Source organism: Calidris pugnax, unplaced genomic scaffold (genome assembly GCF_001431845.1).
Source record: "Calidris pugnax isolate Ruff unplaced genomic scaffold, ASM143184v1 scaffold349, whole genome shotgun sequence".
In the NCBI taxonomy this organism is placed as follows: domain Eukaryota; kingdom Metazoa; phylum Chordata; class Aves; order Charadriiformes; family Scolopacidae; genus Calidris; species Calidris pugnax.
The window spans coordinates 139,399-164,081 of record NW_015091088.1 but is presented as its reverse complement, the minus strand read 5'-3'; the positions used below and the strand labels follow the sequence as shown (position 1 = coordinate 164,081).

Below are 24,683 nucleotides of genomic sequence, written 5' to 3'. Positions count from 1 at the left end.
AAAAATAACAAGTTGATACTATCACTCAAAATTTACAGAAGAAAAGAGGCTGTTACAGCTCTAATTGCTTAGTAGAATTGAATTGTTTATGTAGTATCACTTAAATTGTTGCAAATGGCCATGTTTAAAGAACTGTAACTGAAACTTAAATGTGAACTCCACTCGTCTGTTTCTTCTGTTTGTGTCCTGGTTTGAATTTTCCCCTACATGAAACATGAATGACCTACACAGATCTCAAAAAAAATTTTTTTAAAATTTGTAAACCTTTTTTATTTAACATTAAAACAATTATTTTGTGTTATCACTAGTTATTACTAGCTAGTAGAACAAAAAGTAGGAATAGGAAAATTTTGTCCCTTCGATTTTGAAGGAAGATTTGTGTAACTTCACAAAATGAGTAGTTTTAACAAAAGAGTATAGGCAGTAATGGTCACTATAAAACCAAAACCAAGCCAGAAAGGACTTCTCAGTCGCTAGGCTCAATCTCAATCCCAACCACCATTATAAAGTAATGACATCCCCCTCAAAGTAAGTATGAGACTCTGCATACGCTTATCCTATGCAAGCGTGAGCCTCGGCACAAGTTTAATAATGGACATTAGCAGTTTATTAGAAATTCAAAGTTTTCAGTTGCAGTTTAGACTGATACTTCAGGATATAACCTCTAAAGTTACTGGGACTAGTCCCATACAAAAGATGAGGTCCATGATAAATATCTTTTGAGTTGAGACACAGAGTAGAAAAAGTTATTACAGACCACTTTGGCTTTCTTTTGAATAGGAGTTTAAACGTCCATAAAGACTGATCAGTGTGCAGGGGTATCACTGTAGACCTTTACTGCTTTCTGAACCAAGAAACCAGAAGGACTTATTTCGTATGACCTAACAAATGCCCAGGAAAAAGGCTTTATTTTAGATTAAGTGGAATTTATTACCTTACTTGTTTGATTGGTACTTAGCAGTACCAGTATATGTATTATTCAGAAATATAATACACATCTATTGAATAAAGGTAGATATTTTTAGTTATTGTCAGCTAATAAAAGGAAACTTAATTAAAACAACTTCCAGACATGCCTTTCATAGTATTATTTTCTGAACTCCAAGAGGGAGGAGGTGTGGTCACAAAAGCTTCACAGACGTTCTCCTGATGTAGCATTTCTGCATATTAAGCAGCAGCTTACAAATACTCATTGAGCTCTCTGCTCCCACGCCTGATCCGTACAAAAAACTGAAAAGAGAGATTCAAGACTGGCAGTTGTCCTTTCTAGAGACATTCAATGATGAATTTCTGCCCATTCACTTCCAGTATTGACAGGAGCTATTAACATCTCTGAAAGTTTTCTGAGCTGACAAACGTTGGGTACACAGGAATTCAAGTAGAAGTCATCTTGTCTTCCAGAGAAGGTGTATATGGTAAAATGCTTGTACGCATGATATATAAAGGGTCATAACCCATATAAAAATGATCTCTTTGCCCTTCCACCTGCTCAGGAGGCAGAAACTACCTCTTTTAGTCTTTTGCATTTTTAGACTATGATCTCTGTACCTTGCATTTAACTTGCTTTCATAAAGAATACAAATGGTGGAATATTTATACCTGATTTAAGTTATAAGTTTACAATCTGTTTGTAGGTGACAATGGTAGAAAATTAAAAGAAAAGTAAGATAGTATGTTCTAAAGCCCAACTTTGTATGCTTTCCCTATACACAAAGTATACATTAATACTGGTTTTTCAAATACTTCAAAAGCTACTGCTAATCAGTACTTCGGGAATTCTGATAATTTAATCAGATATTCAGCTTTTGAAATGCAGGAACTAAAGTCTGTGATGACTTCTAAAGCAAACAGAACCTTTAATGGATTTGCTTTTTTCTATGGCCTTCTACTTGATGTTTTTCTAAACAGGCTACAAACTTGCAACCACTTTGAAATCTACTTACGTTAATAGTACAATAAAGAGGAAAAAAAGGAAAATTAAAAAATATAAAAAATATGCTAAGAAAAATACAGTACTTGTATATAAAAAGATGTTTAAAGTATTTTGAAATATTGCAACAGTGTAAGATCACGTACATAAATAACAAACAGAAATATTAACCTAATGTTTACATTAGGTCTAACAGAAATAAGGCATTTTCTTTCAGTAAAAACTGGATACATACTGTGCATGTTGAAGATATTGATTTGAAAATATATTAAACTACGAAAGTTTTAAGAATAACTGTTAACCCCATTACTGTAAAAATACAGAAGACTGAACAATAAAGCTTATTTTGTGATAAAGTTTTGCAACAAATTTTTTTTCCATATTTTTAACCCAAAGCATCATTGTGAATATAAAGTTTGACTCAATTATAAATTAATAGATACATATTTGGTTAGAAGTAAGAAAGCAGCTGTTGAAAGAAAAAGAGGAATAGCAAACGAAGGGGAGCAAAAAATTAAAAACATGTTCAAAATTTTAAGGTTGCCATGTAGTCATGAAAATCATGACAACTGTAGCTATATATGCTGTCTTAACTATATCTACCAATAAATGTACATTTATTACAACACAGTTCCCTCATGGTATTTTTCACTTTTTTTTTTTTTCCATTTATTTTTAATTCCTACTGTTCTTAAGTATTTTTCACAAGACTCCAGTCTCCTTAAAATCCCAGGTAAGAAAACTAGGTCAGCTGCTTTCAGGACAGTATCCCCGTCCATGAACTAGAGCCTAACGAGGCACAGTCGGTTACCCCATCACTAAGTGCAAGGTAAGCAATAGTGTAACTAAAACATAGATATAACCCCTAAGTACTGGTCTGAACAGAAACAGCCCAGCCGTGCAGTTCAACAGTGACCTGAAAAAGGGCTTCAGATTACGAACCAGACAGTTACTGACACCAGCTCAAAGAGCTTAAGAACATACACGTCATGGTAAATTTAAGGCTACTTGTATCTGTATTCCTTAAACACTGAAATGAAGTTACAGATGCAGAATTTTAATAAGCTAGCAGTTTTATGCAACACAAACATTCGGTGTTAATATTTCGTTTGCATTTGTAAGACAACTGGGTCTTTTACAGTTAAAAAACAACCCTAATATTAATCCGTTTATTAAAAGGCAAGATTCAGTACCAGTAGGTGTTTATTAACAGTTTAAATACTTTAAAATAATATATAATAATAAAAAGCTCATAATAATAAAATATTTATTTTCAAGAAGCAACATTTACTGGACTGTAAAATTACCTCAATAATATAAAGGACTATATTCTTGTAGAAACAATACAAGATGCATTTAGCTACTCTGTTATAATTCCAGGCTCCATGAACCAGCAACAAGTTCTTCAAATACTTGAACTGCAAAAAATGAACAAACACACAATCAGGACACGCACACACCAATATTAATCTGACATTAAACTACTTTATTGTAGTATTTTACAGTGTAATTATTTACCTGAGCAATTGAGTAGTCTGAAGAATTAGCAGCCTGCAGACCTTCATTCCCACTAATGCCAACACCAACATGTGCTGTTTGTATCATACTGACATCATTTGCTCCATCACCAATCGCTAGAGTTACTACCTTAACTTGTTTTTTAACCATTTCTACAACTTCAGATTTTTGAAGTGGTGATACCCTAAGGGGTAACAGAAAGAAGAAGGTTTAATACAGGACTTTCAAATGAATGTACTTGCAAAACATACTTTACGCTGTGTGGAAAGGTAATAAAACCAGGCCAACCAACATCCTGGTCAGTGACACAACGTTGCTATTGCCCTTTAGACTAAATGCTAAAAGCACATTCGCATGAAATCCAAAGAAACCTTCCATTTGTCGAAGCAAGATGTAAAGAAGACTGGAGAGAACGTTGATCAAACACCAATGGGCCCCTAAAACAGAGTAATGATTCTAACTATGATTCTAACTTTGAACACTGCCTCTTGATCCTCCACTTTGTTTAACCACCAGTAACTTCTCTCTCCTTTTCAGGGCTGCTCCAATTATCTGTCATTAAGAAAATGCCCACCCCAATGCCTATTCTCTGCCAATGAAGTGAAATTTCTTAAACTTTAAGTAAAATAAATCAGAGAAAGTTTGCATAAAATACAATTGCATAATTTTGCAAAAGGAAAAAAAGAAAAGGAGTGAGAAATAATACAGCCTTCAGATTGAAGGCAGCTATCCACGGGTACTTTATTCAGCAGCCTGTGCGACAAAAGCTATCAGACTTTTGAGAAAGGTACTTGGGATGAGTACAGCCTTGTACTTGGCAAACTTGGGATGAAAGCTTCTGGGCAACAGCCCTTCAGAAAAATTCTATGGTCCAAGTACACCAAGAAACATTTCTATGATCTTTGGTTAAATGTTTTATTTGAACTCTGCTGATGAGTATTGTACCAAGACTCACTAGAGCCAGCTTCTATAGAAGATTCTTGACACGAGAATTTCTTTTTCATCTTTTTAACTTTCCAGGAATAGTGGATCATTTCCCTTTCAGACAATATTATAGGGGCAGTTGGAAGATGGCGCTTACTCTCATTGCCTGGCACATCAAATTAATGGTGAAACTAATAAAAAAATAATGCTTTGTTCATTTTGTTCACTCTTAACTGTACATTTTTACTACAGAATAATCCATTTAACATTCTTCTTGCACACATTACTCTGAAGCCAATACAGAGTTGGAATTCAGTTTGTCAAAGTCTTTAAGCCAAACATCTGCTTGGAATTAATAACATACACAGATTTTTGAAGCTAAATGTCTACTGAATATTTGTCAGTTTCATCTGTGTTATGGCCAGTCTTCCTAAGATCCATAGGTAATAAATGCTTCTGAACAAGTGAATACAGTCTGAAAGCTTCAAAGAAAGTAATGTAATTTGTACTTCAAAAACGAAGGAGTGCTTAAAATGTTTACTGCCTTTATGTGGATGGAAGAGGCCTTTATTTTCATTTTATCAGGACGATATGTTAAAGTGATTTACATTAATTAAAAATTACCCGTTTAAAATTTTTTATTTTCACGCTCACCAACGAGGAAACAAAATCTTTGTTACTACTGACGGAGCATTAACAGAAACTTTTTTTTCTTTGGACAGAATTCTGACTTTTGAGAAGTGTGCGATATTAAAAAAAGCACATAGTAAAGCAGTGAGTGCTACAAGCAAATATTTTAGTTTTAAACCTGCAGCCAATTTTTAAACAACCACAAAATATGTCAGAGCATATACCTAGACATGTACTGAATCCAGCTGACCTAAGCATATTATGGAAATGTAGAAGTGGCAGAGAGAACACTACGAGAACAGAAACTTTGAGGGTGTTTCATGCTGGAGCACGGATACAAAGCTAAACCACCTAAAATTATAGTGGCATAACGTATCACTCAACAGTAGGGCAAGACTACAAACCAGGTGTTTCTTGGGATACTATAACCTCATTTGCTTTTGCCCGTCCTTTTGCAAGACAGAAAAATAGCTCCATTTTGAACACAGATTTTTCAGATGAATCTACTTTATCTTAATGGAACATTATTAAACTTTCTACCCGAACACAGGAACATTACATTTATTTTATTAATCAAAAGCATTTATTAAGGTGTATTTACAACAGTTTTCACATTTGTACAGACCATGTCTCTACCTCCAAGTACCTAACAGGACAGGCAATAACAAGGTAGCAGAGAGTAAGATTATGTAATTTATTGAAAGATTTGAATTTGGTAAGAAGTGATGCTGAATTCTAAGAATTCTTTTGTTCTTGTACAAAATCCAGCCTGACCTCCATTTTAATAGATGTTTTTTTTTTATAATGCAATATTTCAGTTATAACCAGACATAGCATACTATTTAAATATGGAATTAGATGTAACTTGAACACACGGACAACCTTAGAAATTTCAGTACTGCATTTATTGTGAGACACCTACATATCGAGAAATAGCAAGCTGTATAAGGCTTCTAGAAGAGCTTGAATACCTTGTTTCTGAACTAACTTTTCATGTTTTAATATAGGAAACAGCCTTTTCTATACTACTACAAAGGTCAAAACAGTGAAGAATACTCTGAGAACATCAACTGGCTATCCTTGCAATAGTTACCTCAGATACTGATGAAAATAAAAGCAATTTCTACAGTTCTGGAATGTTTGACTGCTTTTCTAATACAGATATCCTACCTGTGTTGCCAATGATCTTGTAAAGTAAAGCCCTTGCTTCTGCTTTTTGACAGATTAATCACTTGGCTGAAGCCAAGTTCTTTAAACATCAAAAGGAGTGGTTCTTGTTTATCTAGCTAGCAAGCAGCCAACTTCCCTTTTCGTTCAATCATTCAAATGTAGAGAAAGTGATGCACTGCTCAGGAGATGCGTGTTGTTTTTGTGTTTGTAAATCCAAAAAATTGCAAGAAGGCCCCGCAAAACATACCCTATCATTTATAGAGTCCCACGTATTCCTTCCTTCAAATAAATCTGGAAATATTAAAAGGCAAGCCAAACTGCTTTCATATTGTATATATTTAAAGAATGCTGATATTTAGTTTTCTTTTATCTGGAAAAAGTTCTTGTTATAGTAAGCTTACAGTTCTAATAGCTGATGTTTAAACATCTGATTGTATAAAAGAATCCTAAAACAATCAGGAGTAATAATAAGAGTAATTTAAAAAAGGTATTTTCATTAGCTTCAGGAAATAAAAGTAACCCAGAGTACTACCTTGAACATGTCTGTGTATTTCTTACGCAATGTAAACCATGGCTTACAGAAAAAGCAAAGATACAAAATCTTGCCTATGGAGGAAGCAATACAAAAGAATCCAGGTGTGCTAAAGCCTGCGGTTAACTGCAGGTTATCAATAACTGTAGTATCAATTTAAGGTTAAGATCAGTGTCTCAGTCCTGCTGAGACTATCCCTGATGGGTGACAAATATTTTTCTAGGTACACGCAACCTGAATTCCTGAAAGGAACACTCAATAGCAGACTGCTCTACAGAAATATTTTGCTTGAATGACTATATTTCATAAATTCAGCTACTAAAGTTGGGCTTTTAAAATATGTATTTCATGGTTGGACAACATGGATGTGTGTATTTTCTCTGAAATAAAAGAAGCTTATTTATTTTTATACACCAATAAAAATACTGCAGAGCAAAAATAACATAAACCTTACCTGCAACAAATAACAGCTTTACATGACAAAGCCAAATCCAGAAAATACTGTCTCACTCCAAATGTCAGTGCATACTTCAGAGATTTACCATCAATGATGAGAGCAAAATCATTTTCCTTCCTCAAAGCATCCCCAAGAGTACTGCAATGATGGCTAAGCGTCTCTCTTGTTCCCTGTTGTACAAAAAAAATTGTGTCCATTATTTTTAATTCCTACTGTTCTTAAGTCTGAATTTTTTTCGGTGATCAGAAACACTGACATTTGCTTTTTGGAGGAAATTACCTCTTGATTATGCTATCAAATAGAGTGTATTAAATGAAAAAAGTATTTCCAACAGCTGTACTACTAGAAACCACAGTAGAAATGGTGTGTAGGATTTCTCTCACACTCTGCCAAAATACGTATAAGTTGTGGTGGAACTTTAAATGCTCTTTGAACAGCAACGATACTGCCATACATGTTTGCTAAAAGAAGTTTTCTGTATACCTATATAAAAGAAAATCCACATATATATAGATACCAGAAGAAACAATTTTGGTTCCCTATTACAGAAAATGGTCCTAAATGTTTATAAAAAAGTAAACGAAACAGACATAATTCATAAGTACATGCATTAAAACTGATAATTGATCATACTTTGTATTTTTCAGTTTCTAAGAACAGTTTGAATCACACCTACACAAGCCACAACTCTGTGATCCAGTACTGAGAACTTTAGCTTACATTCAGTAGACAATACATTCTTCTGCATTAATGCAGCAGGACCTCCGTAACTGTCTTCGGGGAGGTCACTAACATCTCGTTAGTTACAGTACAGCTCCACTATTGAGTGTCATGAAGAAAAAAAATAACCTGCTTGTTGCATTTCTTTCTTTTTGAATGGCCTTCACAGAGCTACCATGTACTCTTCTACTGTTTTCCTGCTTCAAGGCCCAGGAGTAAGAGGAAGCAAAAGGAAGATGAAGACAAAACCTCTGCTTATAAGACCTTGAATTTGGGAAATAGAAACATCCTGTGACAACTACGTTCCTATGTTTTTCTACAAGTTTAACAAACAAATAATTCTGCTACTTCAGTGATGTCGGGCATACACATAAATAAAATTTGGTGCAACCACCTTAAAAACAAAACGCCAAGAAGTAATTACAAATCTTAAGCTTCTGCAATGAAATTAAAGATATTGCTTTGCCTTTCCCACCCAACCTCCTCCGCCCAGTTCCACACACTCTTGTGTCCGTGTTTCTTGCCTACTTTGCTTCCACCAGCCTTCTAAATTAATTGGTTTAACTAAAAGGAAATTAGGCTGTTGGGGTTTCCTGGCTCTCCACCCATAACAACTGCAAGGGAAAAAAGGTGCCACTGTTTAAAATGACATGTTAGAAAGCCTTTAAAATGACAATAACTTCTGTAACTAGTTTTCCAGTGTCTTTTCTGATTAAGAAACATTTCAACATAAAGGAAGTATCAATTTTTCTCATCTCCATGGACTGTTTAGCTTCTTACTAAATTTAAGCAACACAAAGAGCCTGAAACCTCATATTCCTCTCATCTATTGTTTCTTCTCATTCATGCAGTATAAACTCTTCTGTTTAAATTGACCTTAATTTTTTATCACAAACAGACTTGCCATCAGGTAGCTCCAGGCATGCTACACATTAAAACAAACAAAAAAACCCCAAGACAATACAAAACACTTACCCCAACTACAAACCTGTCATATTTAAAATTCCTTTTAGACTATGCAGTTCTATGCTGAAATCCAATGCCTTAAATTAAAAGCAGCATCAGAACATCCCTTATTTGCTTCTACACAACTTCCATCAATTTTTTCTCAGTGAAATTCAATAGTAATCAAACTATTTTCTATTATTATTAATTCAGTACACAATTAAAATAATAACCCTTTGTTCTTTATGATTTCTATGATTAACAGTACCATACTGAAATTTAGCAGGCCATTAAGTTAACGTGAAGGCAAAACAAAATCCAGTGTTCTCTACAACTGTAAGAACTTACTAACAAAAACATGTTTTGTTTGTGAAGCTAAACAGATGCTCGTGGAAGTGGAGCCTCAAAACAAGTTGTTTCAGAAAAGAGGTACATCCTGGAAGTCTTTCCAGTTCTATCCCAGCAAATGCTAATTGAGGAGTGGGAGTGGGGCTTGGGGTATTTTTCTTTTAATTCCATAAATAAGGGTATTGGTTCATACAAAAAAGGATCTCTTATTTCAGCATATTCTTTGTAAACTCAATTTGCAGAGCTGGGATACAATCTAAATGAGTGTTGTTTTTTTTTTTTTTTTGACTGTAACTTCCTCTGTCTTGCATGCTAAGGTCATAATAATGACCAAATTGAGGAGGGGACAGGGGACTCTGCCTGCCCCTAACAGGATTAGAGTTGAGCTAACTCTTTTTTAAAAGAAGCCACTGGTATGCAACAAATATTGTACTATTATTGCAAGAGCAAGGGTAAGAAGCATCCACTTACTGCTGCTCTTTTCAGCACCGTGAACGGCACGTAGACCAAGAGAAGCCAACCTTCCTAACTCTTATGAACATAACACCTTTGTAGAGCCAAGGAGGAGAGGACAGCCACAGAGTAACTCTTCTCCAATATCCTAAACACACAGGTCCCACTGCACTGGGGTTTTTTTCCTTCAAGGTTTTATTGGCTGCTCAGCTCTTCCTGTGCTGATGGAACTGGGTTGTCCAGTAGCCCTCCCGGGAACACAGGCAAGGGATAGAGTCCCAGTACAAGAGATGGATCTATGCTGCTCACAAGCCAAACTTTCAGCCATATTCCCTAACAGACAATATTCCAACTAAATATTACGGCCTCTTGCCAGCTGTTGCTGGTATGCAGAAAGGAAAGAGGAATGGCATCCATCCTTGCAGCTGCACCGACTCATGGTTCTGCAACCACATCAGTCCACCCCTCTCACCATTTCCTGAGACTCGCTCCACTCCTCCACCAGAATTTTCAAGGCCATTTTTGACTCAATCAGTTGTAATAGAAATGGAGACTGACATCTGATTCCAACCACACCAGCAAGGAAAAAGTAGGGCACAAGGTATATATTAATCAAATAGTGAAACATGCACTACCAAACGAGGCAGAAAACTTTCAATGGACTCTCTTGTTCAAATACTGGCATAGACTTAGTTTGTTATTATTATTTGAACTGCCTCGTGCCCTCAACATATTGGATTACTATGTTTATCTGCTCCTCAAAACATGATCTATTTTACCACCACAGATAGATTTGCAAGTGGCCAGTTTGCATATGTAATTTCAGCTGCCATGTGATATCTGCACCCCCATGTACCGGGAATGTACTTTGTGCATTTGGGAAAGGATCTCTCAATCTCTATGCAATCTAGACACTTCCGTTTGAAATAGGGACTACAGTGCAGTTACCATATCAGATACTATCTATTATTCCTAAACTATATTCATATACATTTATTTTTAAAATACCTTGCTTAATACATATTTATTCAACTTTCTAATCATCGCATTAGAAGTGGTTAATGTGCAATGCTTGTTTAATGAGTTTTTACTGGACTCTTTTCAGTAGTTAAATAAACCCACCTCACTTTATTTCATTACATATATGAAGAAGTATACAAAGTAGTCAACCTTTTGCACTTCAAATCTATTAAGTATTGCAGTAATTCTGAAATCCAGCAGTCTATGTAAATAACCTAAATACAGGACAGAAGTTCTCCCTTCCATTGGGAACATTAATTTTTACTCAGAGGTTGGTTGAGGGAAAAATTCAAAAGCAAAGTTAAGGGCTTGAACCAAAAACCTTCCCTGTTTTTTCAACAAACAATGATCGCAATCTTTCAAAAGCTACCCAATGAACTAAACTAAGAAAAGAAAATTGCCTCTTTTCATTAATATCACAGGCTACTTGTGTCAAAAGTTGCTTACTGTATCAACAGACTCTGGTTCCAGACATTAATCAACAGCTTCTGCCTGTCCTGTGTTTGGGATTTTATTATAAATCTTATCAGCAAAAATATGTTGCTTAAAACAATTTATATTTGAAAGAGAATCACAGTGATTAAATTCATTTTAATGTTGAAAATACGTTATTCTAAATGGGTCAAAACATTTAAATAAGTACTTACCAAAAAAAAAAAAAGGAAGTATTTTAATTCATGTTGTAGCCTACTCTTATATGCTACCATGGAAACTTTTAGTTAAGGCACTCTTATCAATTCTCATACTTTATTTTCACTTTCTCTCCCTACACCCTGAGCAATCTGGCCACGATATAGAATAAGGTAAACTTCATTCCAGGGTTTCCTCCTGAAGCCTTCTGGACAGTGAGTTTTCCCACTGAGGGAATTCTTCCACTTCTAAGTTCATTTAAGGCTCCCTTAGAGGGCGGTAAAAGGATTTAAGTTCTTTCCCTCATGGGATTTTTCACTTAATATTGCATTCCTACCTTATCTAAAGAATCTTTTCTCTACAGAGCAGTGTATACTTGCAAGTTGGTAGTTTTAACCCTTACATGTACTGCAACATCTGATTACAATTTCAGCTGTTTAACCACAGTAACAATTAATTTTTGGCAGAAACTAAGCATTCTGTAAGAAACAGCATTAGAAAAGAATATAGGGTTAGTTTGTTTGGGCACTGCTAGGTGTGACTTAGAAGCACATGAAGGTTCTGGCTTTGTGCCTGCAAGGATGGAGTAATTTCACTATGCAGGATTTGTTTGCTCATTATTCTGATTTGTGTAGTAGCTACACTGTGGTTTTAGAAGCTGTAGACTAAATTTCTAGTTATTCAGTAACATTTTGTAACAAAAGACCACATGTTCTTCCAAGTGTGCAATACTAAAAGTAACTGAGAAGATTTTAAAAACAGACAAAAAAGTAACCCTCCCAAAACAAATAAGCAGAAACAACCCCCAACCATAGTTTTAGCAGAATTTTCTGTGTTTGTTCAAATAAATAGAAGTTATTTTTCAGGAAACCTCCACCATGACATTTAGATATTTGAAGCAGTAAATTAATGTTTCACTAACTGAAAACTTTGCAGACTTTACTTACATCAAGTGAGCCTTCATTTATAACAATTAGTCCCATGTTCTTTCGCAAAAGTTTACAGGAGTGACCTGTTAAAAATATTTTTGTTTTCAAAAATTTGTTCCACAAAATCCAATATAATATAACAAAGCATTTTTTTCCCCTGTCAAAGAATTACAGAGAACTAAAAATAAGACTTCCCCAGCTGAAATCAGTGGTAAAAAAATTATACTGCATTCTATTAAAAATTAGACAGACGGGTACTAAGTCAGAACAATCAGAATTTTTCTTGCTGCAACTTGCAACTGTTGTGCCTTATTCACAGAGGTGCTCAGCAGAAGGACAAGAAACAGCTTTACAGGGAGTTGGAGAAAACAGCAAACAGATCTCCCTTGGCCTTGTAAATTTTTGGAATGCAACTTGCATTTAATAAAAAATTTACATATACCCATGTTCTCATTCTTTTCTTTTAGTCTTTGATGCTTTAAACAGAATGTATGCTCTATGCTAATGATCCAGGCTGCCTAGACAAATATATATCATCATTCTTAATACAGTGAAAATACTGGTATTACACGTGTGGCCTGAAACCTGAAGGTACTAATGAAAATAACCTTAGATCGACAGTAAAATGTGCATACAAAAATTCTTTAAAATTAAAAAAAATAATAGCGATAAAAAGGACCACATGACCAAACTAATGCTTTATTTTGGGTACATATTTAGGCTACAGTAGAATTGATGATATGCTCATATGCAAAGAATATTAAGTCTTTAATGCAGCTTTCATGTATTACTATTTAAAAATACAGATTTGTCTCTGTTGAAATTATTTAATTCATGATTCTTTTTTTTCCTTCTTCATAATAAAAGGGAAGAATAAACGGAAACCCCTGACTGATGGTAAAGTTTATAGTACTTTAATGCACAATCTATATTGTTTTGCCTTAGTTAAGATCATGGTCCCTGTCAGCTTTCTTAGAAAGAAGGAAAAATACAGAAGAAAAACTAAGAATGCTTACAGTTTCTTAATGTTACTCCCTTTCACTGTAAAAACCCAAAAAATGTATTCTTTTTAATTCATTTAGATGCTACAAAAAAGCAAAAATACCTTTTTTCCCTCTTGTGTATGGTAACATTGATTTTTCTTGCTCTTACTATTTTAATGGAGCAAGAACCCCCCATTTCCCACTCTTCCCCTACCAGTGACTTTCAGTGACTGAAAAATAAATTAACATCTAAATTCTAGAATGCCATATAATACTATTACTTTTTACAAGATAACTCTGTTTTGAAAGTAATTTCACTCTAGCAGCTTCTATTGCTTCTAAACCAGTAACAAAGCCATCAAATAAATGCAAATGTAATACCAATGTTAATGGCAGTCTCTTGTTTGTCCCCAGTAAGTATCCAAATTTTTATGTCTGCTTTCATGAGCGTCTCTATGGTTTCAGGCACTTTGTCTTGTAGTTTATCTTCAATTGCTGTTGCTCCAAGCAGCTGAAGATTCTGTGAACACAAAATATTCAGTATATGCAGTTTTTTGGGTTTAAATTCAGCTTTAATCTTTATGTTTCTTTTGTTTAACTTTCCATATTTACAACAAGATTAATGCTCTCTAAAATTATTAACCAGATGGGTATCAACTAACAAACATCAGTTTATACCAATGAGCTTTAAGTTAAATATCTGTGTGGCTTAACAAACTGCACAGCATGACCACTCAAACTTCACCCAATTATTCACAAGCTCAGTAGCTTGATCAGCAACATCTACCTTTTCCTGGGGGACACCTCTCTGATTTGAAGACTTAAGGAGTACTACTATTATGTCTTCTCTCACTTGTAATGATTTCTCTTCGCCTTCTAAAAAGAATACTTTGTCAATTCATCTTAATCTTAAAACTGTAATATTGATTATGTTTGCTTTTAACTTCCCATGCAGCAAATCTATGAGATTTTTTTGAATACAGCCATTTTTATACTTCATATTTCTGTTCCTCTAGAACTAGCTAAAACCCTGTCAATGACACCATTATAAACCTAATAGTGTGCGATCCAGGCTGCAGCATGACCTGGATACTACATACTGAGAAAGCACTTGTGCAGCTAACACAAAAATTCGTAATGGTAGCAGGGTTGCCATGGTGTAAATAAAGTTATATAGTTTTAAGACTGTCTTGTGCACGTCTGGATAAACTGCTGATCTATGAAAACTGAAGTCTTACAAGTGACTGATGCTATATACCCTCATCCTTCTTTTTCATGAATTAAACCCTGCAGGTTTTTGAGGCTCTGAATTTTAAGCAGTTTCATCAACGTAATCTTCTTATCCTTTCCAAGGGAAAAAAAAAAACACCAAAGCCCAACCCCCCCCCAAACTCAAGTATCAAAACTTCAAGCAATATTGGTCTCATGAACTCCTTTTGCTTATACATTTCAGAGCCACAGAGCCTTTTTTGTTGAGGCAGTGAGGTCTAACTGCCTGTAGTCTCACTTGGCTACTCCAGCAGCAGCAGTGCCAGAAACTCAAGGGAAGTGATTACGGCTCTGCTCTTTGTGAAGCTGCATCTGGGTATAACATACCTCCCTTTCTGGGCCTTCAAGAGAAGCTGACTAAGTGGAGCAAGTCCAGTGGAGGGACACCAAAATAGTCTGAGACTTGGAGCACACTATATTAAGAGTAGCTGAGGAAGCAGGATGAGTTTAACACGGGGAAAAAAATTAAGATTAAGGGAAGGATTCCATGGCTGCCTTCTGCTAATGAAGAAGGCTTGCAGAGAAGCTATCTTCCTTTAAGAGGTACATGGTAAAAGGGCAGGACGTAACACTCACATTCTGCACTAATAGAAATTTTAATTCAGAAAAAGGGGAAAAAGAATAGCTGAGCACTAAAAAAAATGCTTACTGCAGCTGGGAAAACTCCCTCCTTACAGACACTCAAAACTTCACCGAAGTGCTGGGCAAGCAAAATTAGCCCTGCTTTGTGCAGGGATTTTTGTCTCTAGATGACCTCCAGAAGTCTCTTCCAACCTTAATTACTCTATAGTCCTATGATCATGAGACAAAGAAGCAGATGTTGTTTGCCTGTTATTACACTTTTTTTACACAACAGAGCAGCTCTGAAAAAAAGCTTTGTAGTAGTTCAACTCAAAATCAATAGTTTCTGGCAAGGCAGCTACTTGCTGCAAAAGCTCTGTCATATCAATCTTTCCTTCATTTTGATCATCTAAACGGCAAGGACTACACGACACAGCTGTCAGAATTAGAAAAAATAAGAGCTAGAAAACACTTTTCCTCACCCCTTTCCCCCAAAACTGACCAATGAGGAAAGCTACACATACTTTTTCGATGAGTTCATAGCTTTCCTCAAGTTTGAGCGCTCTGTTCTGTAAAGCTGTAGAAGCACGGTGATAGAAGTCCAACCACTCTTGATAATCACTTTCTGAAATCTCAGCCACAGCAAAACACAGAGTTCTTAAGCCTAAAGAGAAAGCAAATAGTAAGTATGATTCAGTAATTGTTAGTGCCTTTCTTGATATGCCTGCAACAATTTACTATTAAAAGCTGAATTTATTCTGCATTTTATGTATGCTTATGCCTGATTTTCAACTTAATGTTGAATGTCTTGAAGGACTTCTTTAATATATACAAAGTGAAAAACATGATCTAAATAAAAATTTATTCAACAGAATAACTGTTTCAAGGTAGCTGAAGGTAATACAGCTGATGTACTTCAGGAGACAAAAATAATAACATTTTACACAAAATTCAACTTATCTTAAACTGTAGGCAAAACCTAAAGCAATCCCAATTAGACTTCCTGAACAGGTATATGCATTAGATTTTTAGAAACACTAAAACTATAAGATTGAATTACATCTCTTAACAAAAATTTTATAAACTTAAACATCACTATGCTGGAAAGCAATAAAGTGAAAATATATCAGCATAATGTTACTGCTACCCTCTTCTTCACCCCTCCTCAATACTCTTAGGAAACTCTCGGTTGGAGTTTGAAAGTTACCACCTAGCAGCCGACTTGGAATCTGCTCAGATTTAATTTTCCCATCTCACAGATTCTTTCAGCTTTCCAAATTCTTACAATAAAATCTTTGTGTACAGGCAACATTTGCAGATGCTACTTAACAATCTTTGAACTGGTTATACTTAACAGATTTTTTCCTTCAGTAGAAATCTGAAGCACTACAGTGAGAATTTGAGACGGCAAGATTATAAGAAACATCTATTTTTGACAACACACATTTATATTCAATTTAAGTAGCTAAGTGTGAATGTTCTGACAGTTCATTTTCACATAGTATCAGATTCTTAGATTTCCAGAGCAAGAAATTGGCCTCTTTTATATGCTGAGAAGAGTGTTGATCTAGCCAAATGATGTCTCATGAAGCCACAATATGCAGACAGGTCGATTTAGGAGGGGGACAGAGAGGACTAATGTAGTCAGTGCCTTTGGTCATTTGCCTGCTCTGCTCTAGGAGACAAACAGCACCATAACCAGGGATGGCTAAATCCAATCTTCATTTGTCCAGAGGTTTCTATTGTGTACAGCCCAGCACCAGCAGCAATTCTGAGATCAAGAGGCTGGGCATGAAATAATACATATCTGTCTTAGAGGTAAGACAGTAATTTAGGATCTTCAGGATGAAAACCATGTGTAATCTTAATAACTTGACAACTGAATGGCATCAGGAACACAGCGTTTCACCATCTAGACCTAGAGAATAAACTTCAGGCTGACAAATCAACTGATATTTTTTTCCCCTCTGTGTAATAAGGATATGCGAGCAAGGTCCAAAGCAATGAATGTGATGTGAAGGGATGGAAAGGAATTTATGATTAACAGTGATACTATTTCAATAATTCTTTCAAAATATTTTATACAGATGATAAAATGAAGAAAAGAATGAGTGTATGGAGTATCAGCAAACAAGTTTTTCACGGCATTCACTTTTTAAAGTAGAGACTGATTATTTTTTTCTACTTTTAAATTTAAAAAGATTCTTTTCATTGTGATTTAAAAGGGTCTTCCAAAAGAAAAGTGGAAAACAAAACATCATTAAGTCTGCTCCTTAACAGTCTGGAACAACACCACAGGAAAATTACACACTTTTTCTATTTATCCAAGCAGGCATTAACACTCAGGCTTAATAAATGCTTAAATATAAATGCCAGCCATGCTAACCACTTCATTTTTGAACAACACACCAAGAGCATGCAGCAAATGCCAAGGACATACTGTACTGCCACATGAAAGACTACTCATGAGAAACTTTGCAACGTCATAGGCTGCAATTTAAATCGATGCAAAAATAAATACCAATTTCTTTAATCGATTCCAGAGAGAGACACGTACTTATTTTTTCTTTTTTTTTTTTTAAAGGTTGAATTTTATGCTTTTTAAAGGTTAGCAATTCACTCTTCTGAACAGTAAATCTTTTCATCTGTTGAAAAGAAGGGTGCAAAAAGTACTTGAACAAACATTTTAACACTAATATGCATGTACAGTGGTTTTAGATGGGAGAAATTTTTCACGGTTTATGTTGATCTATTCAATCCAACCTGACTGCTATGAAAAAAGCTCTATCAGTTGTACCACTGATTTAATGAGTGGTACAGTAATTGAGAACAGTATTTAATATGAGAACAGTAATTAATGATTGGATTGAAATTTTCATATCAGTTCACACAGGATAGCAGATTTTGATCTATTTTTCTCTCTTCTGTATCAAACATGTAGTTTTATGACCTAAACTAACTTCACATCTAAGTAACTTTTCCTTGACTGATCCTGGTCAGGCTTTCATAAAACCCCAAACCGGCCAATCAGCTCATGCAACTAGACTCAGGAGCTCAAAGGGTGTATCCGAGGCTTCATGTTCTACCATCAGTCAAATTTGTTTGGTTCTCATTCTGCTTTCAACTTTATTGTATAATTTATTATACTTTGATACTGTGAAATTATTTAAGGCTAACCAAATGTTTCCTGCAGAGATTTGATATGGAAAACTAACAAAAGGAACATATCTGTGGCTTGCTTCTGCTGGCACTGACAGAGTCAGGAGACTGAAGGTGCTGACTATGACACTAGTTAAAATGCTAAATTCCATTATAAACCAAATGAGAAAAATTAGATAAGTCATATGTATAACAGATGCAAAAAGATCTTTCCTGATCAGGATACAGGAAGATTTGGCCAGACATCAGTTATCAAAAAGTAAGGACAGTATTTTAGAAGGAAAATATTTTAATAAAGTTTCCTTTCCAGTGCAAGCTTATTTCTTAAGACACACTAAAGATAACTGTAATGTTCTACTAACAATGTATTAAAAAAATGAAGAGGTAAAAAAATTGCAGTCCAGATTCCTGTAACTGTGGTAATTCTGCTTCCAACTACTCTCTCCCAACTCATCGATAAACTAAAACATCTTCACTTTGGCTATTTCTTCCTGTGTGCCATCCCTACAGCTTTCATTGAGTGTGGGACATGAAAGTGACCATGGGAAATGAGATCTTCACAGAAACAAACAATGATGTGCAATGTGTTTGCTCTCTGGAATAATATATTTTGTTTAAAAGACTCCATTGTGTACTGTGTGGGTGTTGTATTCTGTTATTGTTGTGTGGTTTTTTTGATTTTTTGTTTTTTAAAGCATGAGTTTATTATTGGAACTTGTCAGGAAGAGGAAGACCCTTTTTAGGAGGCATTACTAAAAGACAATTTTCAAACTTAACGTGAATAAAACATTACTGTAACATAAAACTCCAGAACTGAAAAGTTGAGCAGTAATTGATTTTCACAATTAGTTTTATATTGAATAGTATAACCCACCTTCTGTAGCAAACTGCTCTAGATGTTTTAAGGTGATTTCTTTGTATTTTGAACTTTCAGCAAGACGGTCATAAATTACAGTATCCTACAAAACAAATAAAGAGAACTTAGAACAATTTAATAGAAAAATAAGGTTTTTTTATGCAGACAATACAAATCACGTAGGAAAATGGCAGAAAAATATGCAACACTCTTAATTTATTTCAGTACAAAAAAAAATGAATAGAACTAATTTTATTTCAGAGGAAGGAAAAACGGGCGTTCCAAATCCTCAAATACTTTAAATTTACAAATTCTGCTATGATGCAGTTTTTCTTTCCTACATTTTTGCTTTTATTTCCATTCATTTTGAAAAGCGCTGCATCTTGCTTTGGTTTGTGATGTGAATTCTTTTGATCTCCTAAAATGCTGTCTTCCTATTTAATATTAAGCCTGCAAGGTAAAATTAGTGTTTCATAACTGCCATTCTCGGGTTTTTGTAGCCAGCTTGATATACAGAATATTAACAACAGCTTCTTCTTTCTGCTTGAGAAGATACAGAATGGACGTTTATATTCAATCAACTTCATTTTTTTTTTTTTTTAAACCATTTGGGAACTGGATTTGCATCCCCCTCCCCCTCAAACTTGACATAAAATACAAAACAAGAACTAATGAGCAACTCTGCCATTCCCAGATACATTATGATTAAAATATCTTCCCATAGATGCTGTTTTCAGGAATTATTTACTTCTGGCATAACATCAATGGTAGGTTAAAATTCTCATCTACTCACTTGCGCTGAATTACCATTTCTACCTCGTGATTAATACTCAGCTACACCAGCAAGTAGCTTACAGATTAAACCACACATTCATCTATTTTTTGGAGTACAGAAGGAACCAATTAATAAGAATCATAAATGCACTAGTCCAGTAGAAGGAATAGGATGAACAGGTCTGTCATACCCTCATAGGCAGTTAGTAAAAAAAGACCTTAACTAGTTCATCACATTAAACAGCCACATAGTAAAATGATGTAAATTTAAAAAGGAATCAACATTCCTTCCCCCACATTTTCAATGTTTTGACTGCAGTTATAAGAACCTTTCCCTTTCGTATTTGTATTGGTAGCACACATTCTTTGAAACAGTGAAAAGAGAATAAAACTCACAGCTCCTTTGCAGTAGAGTCTTAACTTTCCTGATGGCGTGCGAACTATCACTGACATTCTCTTCCTAGTGCTGAAAGGGAAATAAGCGCCAACATTTAACCTAAGAATATCAATATATATCTTATATAAAAGACAAAGGAAATTAAGTAAGGGCTACCTATTCTGAATTATGTTCTCAGGTGACTGGATGGAAAAACAGTTTTACTGTCTTAATAATTAGAGCAAACACTGGTTTTCTGTGCATACTTCTGCAGGCCCTTTTCCCATAAAAACAAATTTGAGAATATTCACTTTCATCTGAATACTGATCACAAAAAAGCACCTTGAAGCACAAAGCAGTTGTGACCGGTATCATAAAGAGGTAGTGTATCACTGATTGTTTCAGCTTTTTCTTCTTTCCCAGCCAGTCTCTCATACACCATACCGTGCTGCAAAACTATTACTGTCATCCCAGAGTTTCATTCATCAGGCAAAGTTTTAACTATGTCAAGAACTGGAAAAGGGCTTGCCTCATTTTAACTACTCTCTGGCTCTCAGGTAATGAGATCTGAAGGTTTTTTTTGTCCTCATGAGTGAGGTAGGAATTGGAGGAAAGCACAAGCACACCTTAGATTCAAGGTCATGTCCAGTCAAAATATGTATTTATACTGTAATTCTTTCAAACTTCAACTTTTAAAGTAAACACACAGAAACTATTCAGGGACCAAAACGCATTTCTCATGCAACAGTTCACAGTAAAAGACACCAAAGAGATGGAAATATATGGTCTTTCTACAGTTTCGGTTCCTGTTGGAACTGGATCCCATTTCTACATGATCAAATAGCATTATTGTATGAATGGCTCCTGAAGTTCAGACTGCCATGGAAAACTTCCTGTAAGTGGAATGCATGGAGATAGGTGGAGGAAGGAATTTTATAATTACTGGTGAAGTAACTGACTGAATAGTATCTTCAAGAAAGTATTTTCCTATTCCACCTGTGCATGCACTTTGCTTCAAGTACAGACATCTGGACAGCAACATTAAATTACATTTTTACCGCGAATATTGCACAAGAGAGCACAAAAAGGCATTAACTGCTGCAACTCCTCCACTTCATCTCTAATCCAAAAAAACCTCAGAAAAAAACCTCAGATAAGCTTAATTCCACAAACCCTTAGACATCGTCCAGTTGGGGATTTGCTTAGACAACAGTGGAGAAATTCAGATCAACTAAAGTGCAGTTAAATCGCCTAAAATAAAAGCAAGTCTCAGATCCGTTTTGATTCTTACCAAGATTATCTGGCCTGCTGCTACTTAGTTTCATTACACTTGCCTGAACGTTCAGTTAAGGAACCGTGGAGAAAACTGCAGTAATTAGGGTTCGTATAAACAACAATTTGATATATATGCCCTTGATGGGCAAAATCTCAGCAGTTTTTCACTTGTCTTGCAATCCTGAAGTCCTGCATACAGCTGCCTATCAATCTACTGAAGATGTATCACAGAATAACCAATGTTTTCCTGTAGCATTCTGAAACTTTGACTACAAAGACAGATATTGAATTGTGACTGACAAATATTTTCTTAGCAAAACTGCAATAAAGCTAATGAGCAGGACTTACTGTCAAGGACTTCTAACTTTTTATGAGCCTTTTCACTGCAGTGACAATTACATGTTCTTTTCTTGGTGAAATATAGAAAACCACAAAATTGCACTACTACAAATAACTGTCAGTGTGAGACCACGTCTTTGTGTTTTGTTTTCTTCACCACAGAATTATCATGAGCAGCCATACAGGTGACCTGGTTATAAGGGGAAAAATACTAAACAGAAGGTATCTGCTGAAATCCTGACAGAGAAAATGCCTGCCAGCTGGGGAACCAGAAACATCCTTAAGAACTGCGGCCAGCATCTCTGAAGTACAGCTGGGTACCTAGAATCCATTAATAAGTGCAAAACAAGGAACTGTAACTGCAACTTGTTGTCTGGAAAGGTGATAAAGTCTGGAAAAGGAAGAAAACGTCCCGAGAAAGTAGGAATTGGCAACTGCTATTGGTTGTTTTAGCTGAAAGAAAATGAAAACATTCTGGAAAAATAAAGATTGGTCTGCAAGAAAACACCATCATCTATTGGCTGTCCCAGGTGAAAAACAGAAATTAGCATCTATTGACTACTCCAGGTGGTGGTGTCCTACACCCCCTTATATCTCTGCCATATAAAAATGACTTGCTTTTACCCAAAATGGAGCCTCTGTCTTTGAGAACTCCCCCTGCATGAGTTTTTCTTTGAGATCTCCTAGACAAGTTGGACCAAGATCAGGAACACCTGGCTGACTCCAGACTCTCACTCCTCAAAGTAAGATTTTTTCTGTCATCCACTTTGAGGCCCCACTCGTAGGAACGGTTTGGCGAGCGCTGTACCTGTACTATTTTGAATACTATACATATATGTGTCTGTGTGTGCACACATATAGGTAACTGATTTTTAGTGTATTTCTTCACTAGTGATAACTTAGTATCAACTTGAAATATACGGAAATATATAGTTGCTTCTATTGATTCTATTGATTGCTGCTACTATTTAAAATATAAATTTACTTTATTACCCATGAGTATACTTGCTTTACCAATCATAATTAGCAGTAATCTGTAATAAAGAAATATAGAAAATAAAAGTCTCTGTGTCTTCATGTGTTATGGAATCCTGCAAACCCACTGTTATGATCTCTATACACCTGCAGGCTGGGCAGCCCTTTGGGTTGTGACAAGGAGGCAGAATAGCTGGTAATTCCTGTGGAGTTGCCATGGGATTACAGATAGACAGAAGCATCGTAAGAGGACAGAAATACCTCCCTCAGTCACAAGATTTGCCACTTCCAGAATTTGGGATCTCAGAAATAGTTTGTGATGGGCCCTCTGTTATTTAAAATCTGTCTTAGGTTTAAGAAGAAAATTTCTTTTGAGTGTAAGCATACAACCACAGAAAACTAACACTGCTACAGAGGTTTCAGTACCTCCTCTGTCAGCCACTCACTCTTTTTCTACATTTAGAAGTATCAGTCTACAGTCACAGAATAGGATCACTATATTCTGGACCTCTTTGAATGACAGAAAGGAGATAAGGTCTCAAATGCTCTAGAAGGAGGCCTTCTATCTGCCCAGTACAAAAGCCAAGGCAAGGTAGATTATTCATTAAAGTGATCAGACAGGGGACTAGTCAAGCTATTGCTGAATTTCCCATAAATACATCAGCATTATAAATAAAAAAATATGCAGGTTTTAGACAAGCAGCTTTACTCTATGACAGACAGTTTCTGCTAGACTGTGGAGGTAGCCCCAGGGATACAGATGAAAATCAGTCATTAAATCAATACATGGGACACGCTCCAGATATTGAGATGTTACTGCATCTATAGTCAATACTCGCCAGAGAAATTAATTCTAGTGCTAAAAATTAAATTAATCCCTCTAACAAAACAAGCAGATACACGTCAAAACCTCATTCAGTAGCACTGCTAGAATGACACGTTGCAGCTGGCCCAGGTGAAAAGACAGTGCACGTAATTGGTAGAGAGATGGCAGTAAGCAGAAGACATTCTACGCTTCTGGATCCTTACCTGACACCTGCCTTGCTTCCCTCTGCTCATAGATACAGACCCTAGGGGTTGGTTTTGGCTCCCAAGAGACAGCTGTGGATTACCTGTTTGTCACAGTTACAGGTGACAGAATACAAGAATGGGAACAACACAGCACAGCTCCTTCCCTGAGAGTTTGGGGAGCCCTGAACAGCAGAGGGTCTGATCAATTCTTCACTTCTTTGAGCTTAAGATACCACAGCAGTTGTGGCACCTGAGCAGAGGATCATCTACTGGACACAAACTAAATTCAGTGCAAGTTATCAAGAGATTAGCAGTACAATTCAGGAATAATTGTCAACTGGTTAAGGATTACCAGTTGCTTTCTGTGTGCTCACCTGACAGTTAGACTGAGAGCTACTTCCCTGCCATGAACAAAGTATAATTAGCATATTGTAGAAGTTCCTTTTCACAAGCACAGCTATGATCACTGTAGAAAGAGAATGCCATGAAAGACAACTCTGCCAAGCATTCCGACAAGTTTTACTTCAGTAACATACTTCTCCGAAAGATCTGGCTTATACTGGAAGGTGGCAAGGAATTAGTTTGCAATTTTCTGGGAAAAACTTGCAACACCTGGAAACTCTTAAGTCAATAGTTTAATCACTACAGAATACTTCTCTGAAGGTACATGCTCCTACCCATACAGATGGTGTTATGTTTTGGAGCCAAAATTTCTCTTGCTGTGGAACAAGGGTGACCTCTAGTGCTTCCAACAAGTCAGTTCCAAGCAAAGCTAAATACTACAGAATAAGAACAAAAACAGCTATAAAAACCTGAATGCTTAATAATGTTGAGTGATTGGTATCCACCAAAAAAACTTAAACCTCCAAAGTTTAAGATTTAAAAGCAATTCTCCTTTC

At 35.7% G+C, this 24,683-nt stretch overlaps 1 protein-coding gene across 4 annotated transcripts in view; it reads right to left on the bottom strand.

Moving 5' to 3' along the window:
* Positions 1-24,683, bottom strand: part of ATP8A1 (ATPase, aminophospholipid transporter (APLT), class I, type 8A, member 1) — a 109,009-nt gene that overhangs the window by 36,291 nt on the left and 48,035 nt on the right. For all 4 annotated transcript variants that reach the window (XM_014957821.1, XM_014957823.1, XM_014957820.1 and 1 more), the window contains 8 exons: positions 20,205-20,274; positions 19,053-19,137; positions 15,544-15,683; positions 13,571-13,709; positions 12,225-12,289; positions 7,159-7,331; positions 3,449-3,632; positions 3,238-3,348 (listed from right to left, as the gene is read on the bottom strand). In XM_014957821.1, the coding sequence (XP_014813307.1) occupies positions 3,238-3,348; positions 3,449-3,632; positions 7,159-7,331; positions 12,225-12,289; positions 13,571-13,709; positions 15,544-15,683; positions 19,053-19,137; positions 20,205-20,274 (967 nt within the window). The remainder of the gene's footprint in view (positions 1-3,237; positions 3,349-3,448; positions 3,633-7,158; positions 7,332-12,224; positions 12,290-13,570; positions 13,710-15,543; positions 15,684-19,052; positions 19,138-20,204; positions 20,275-24,683) is intronic.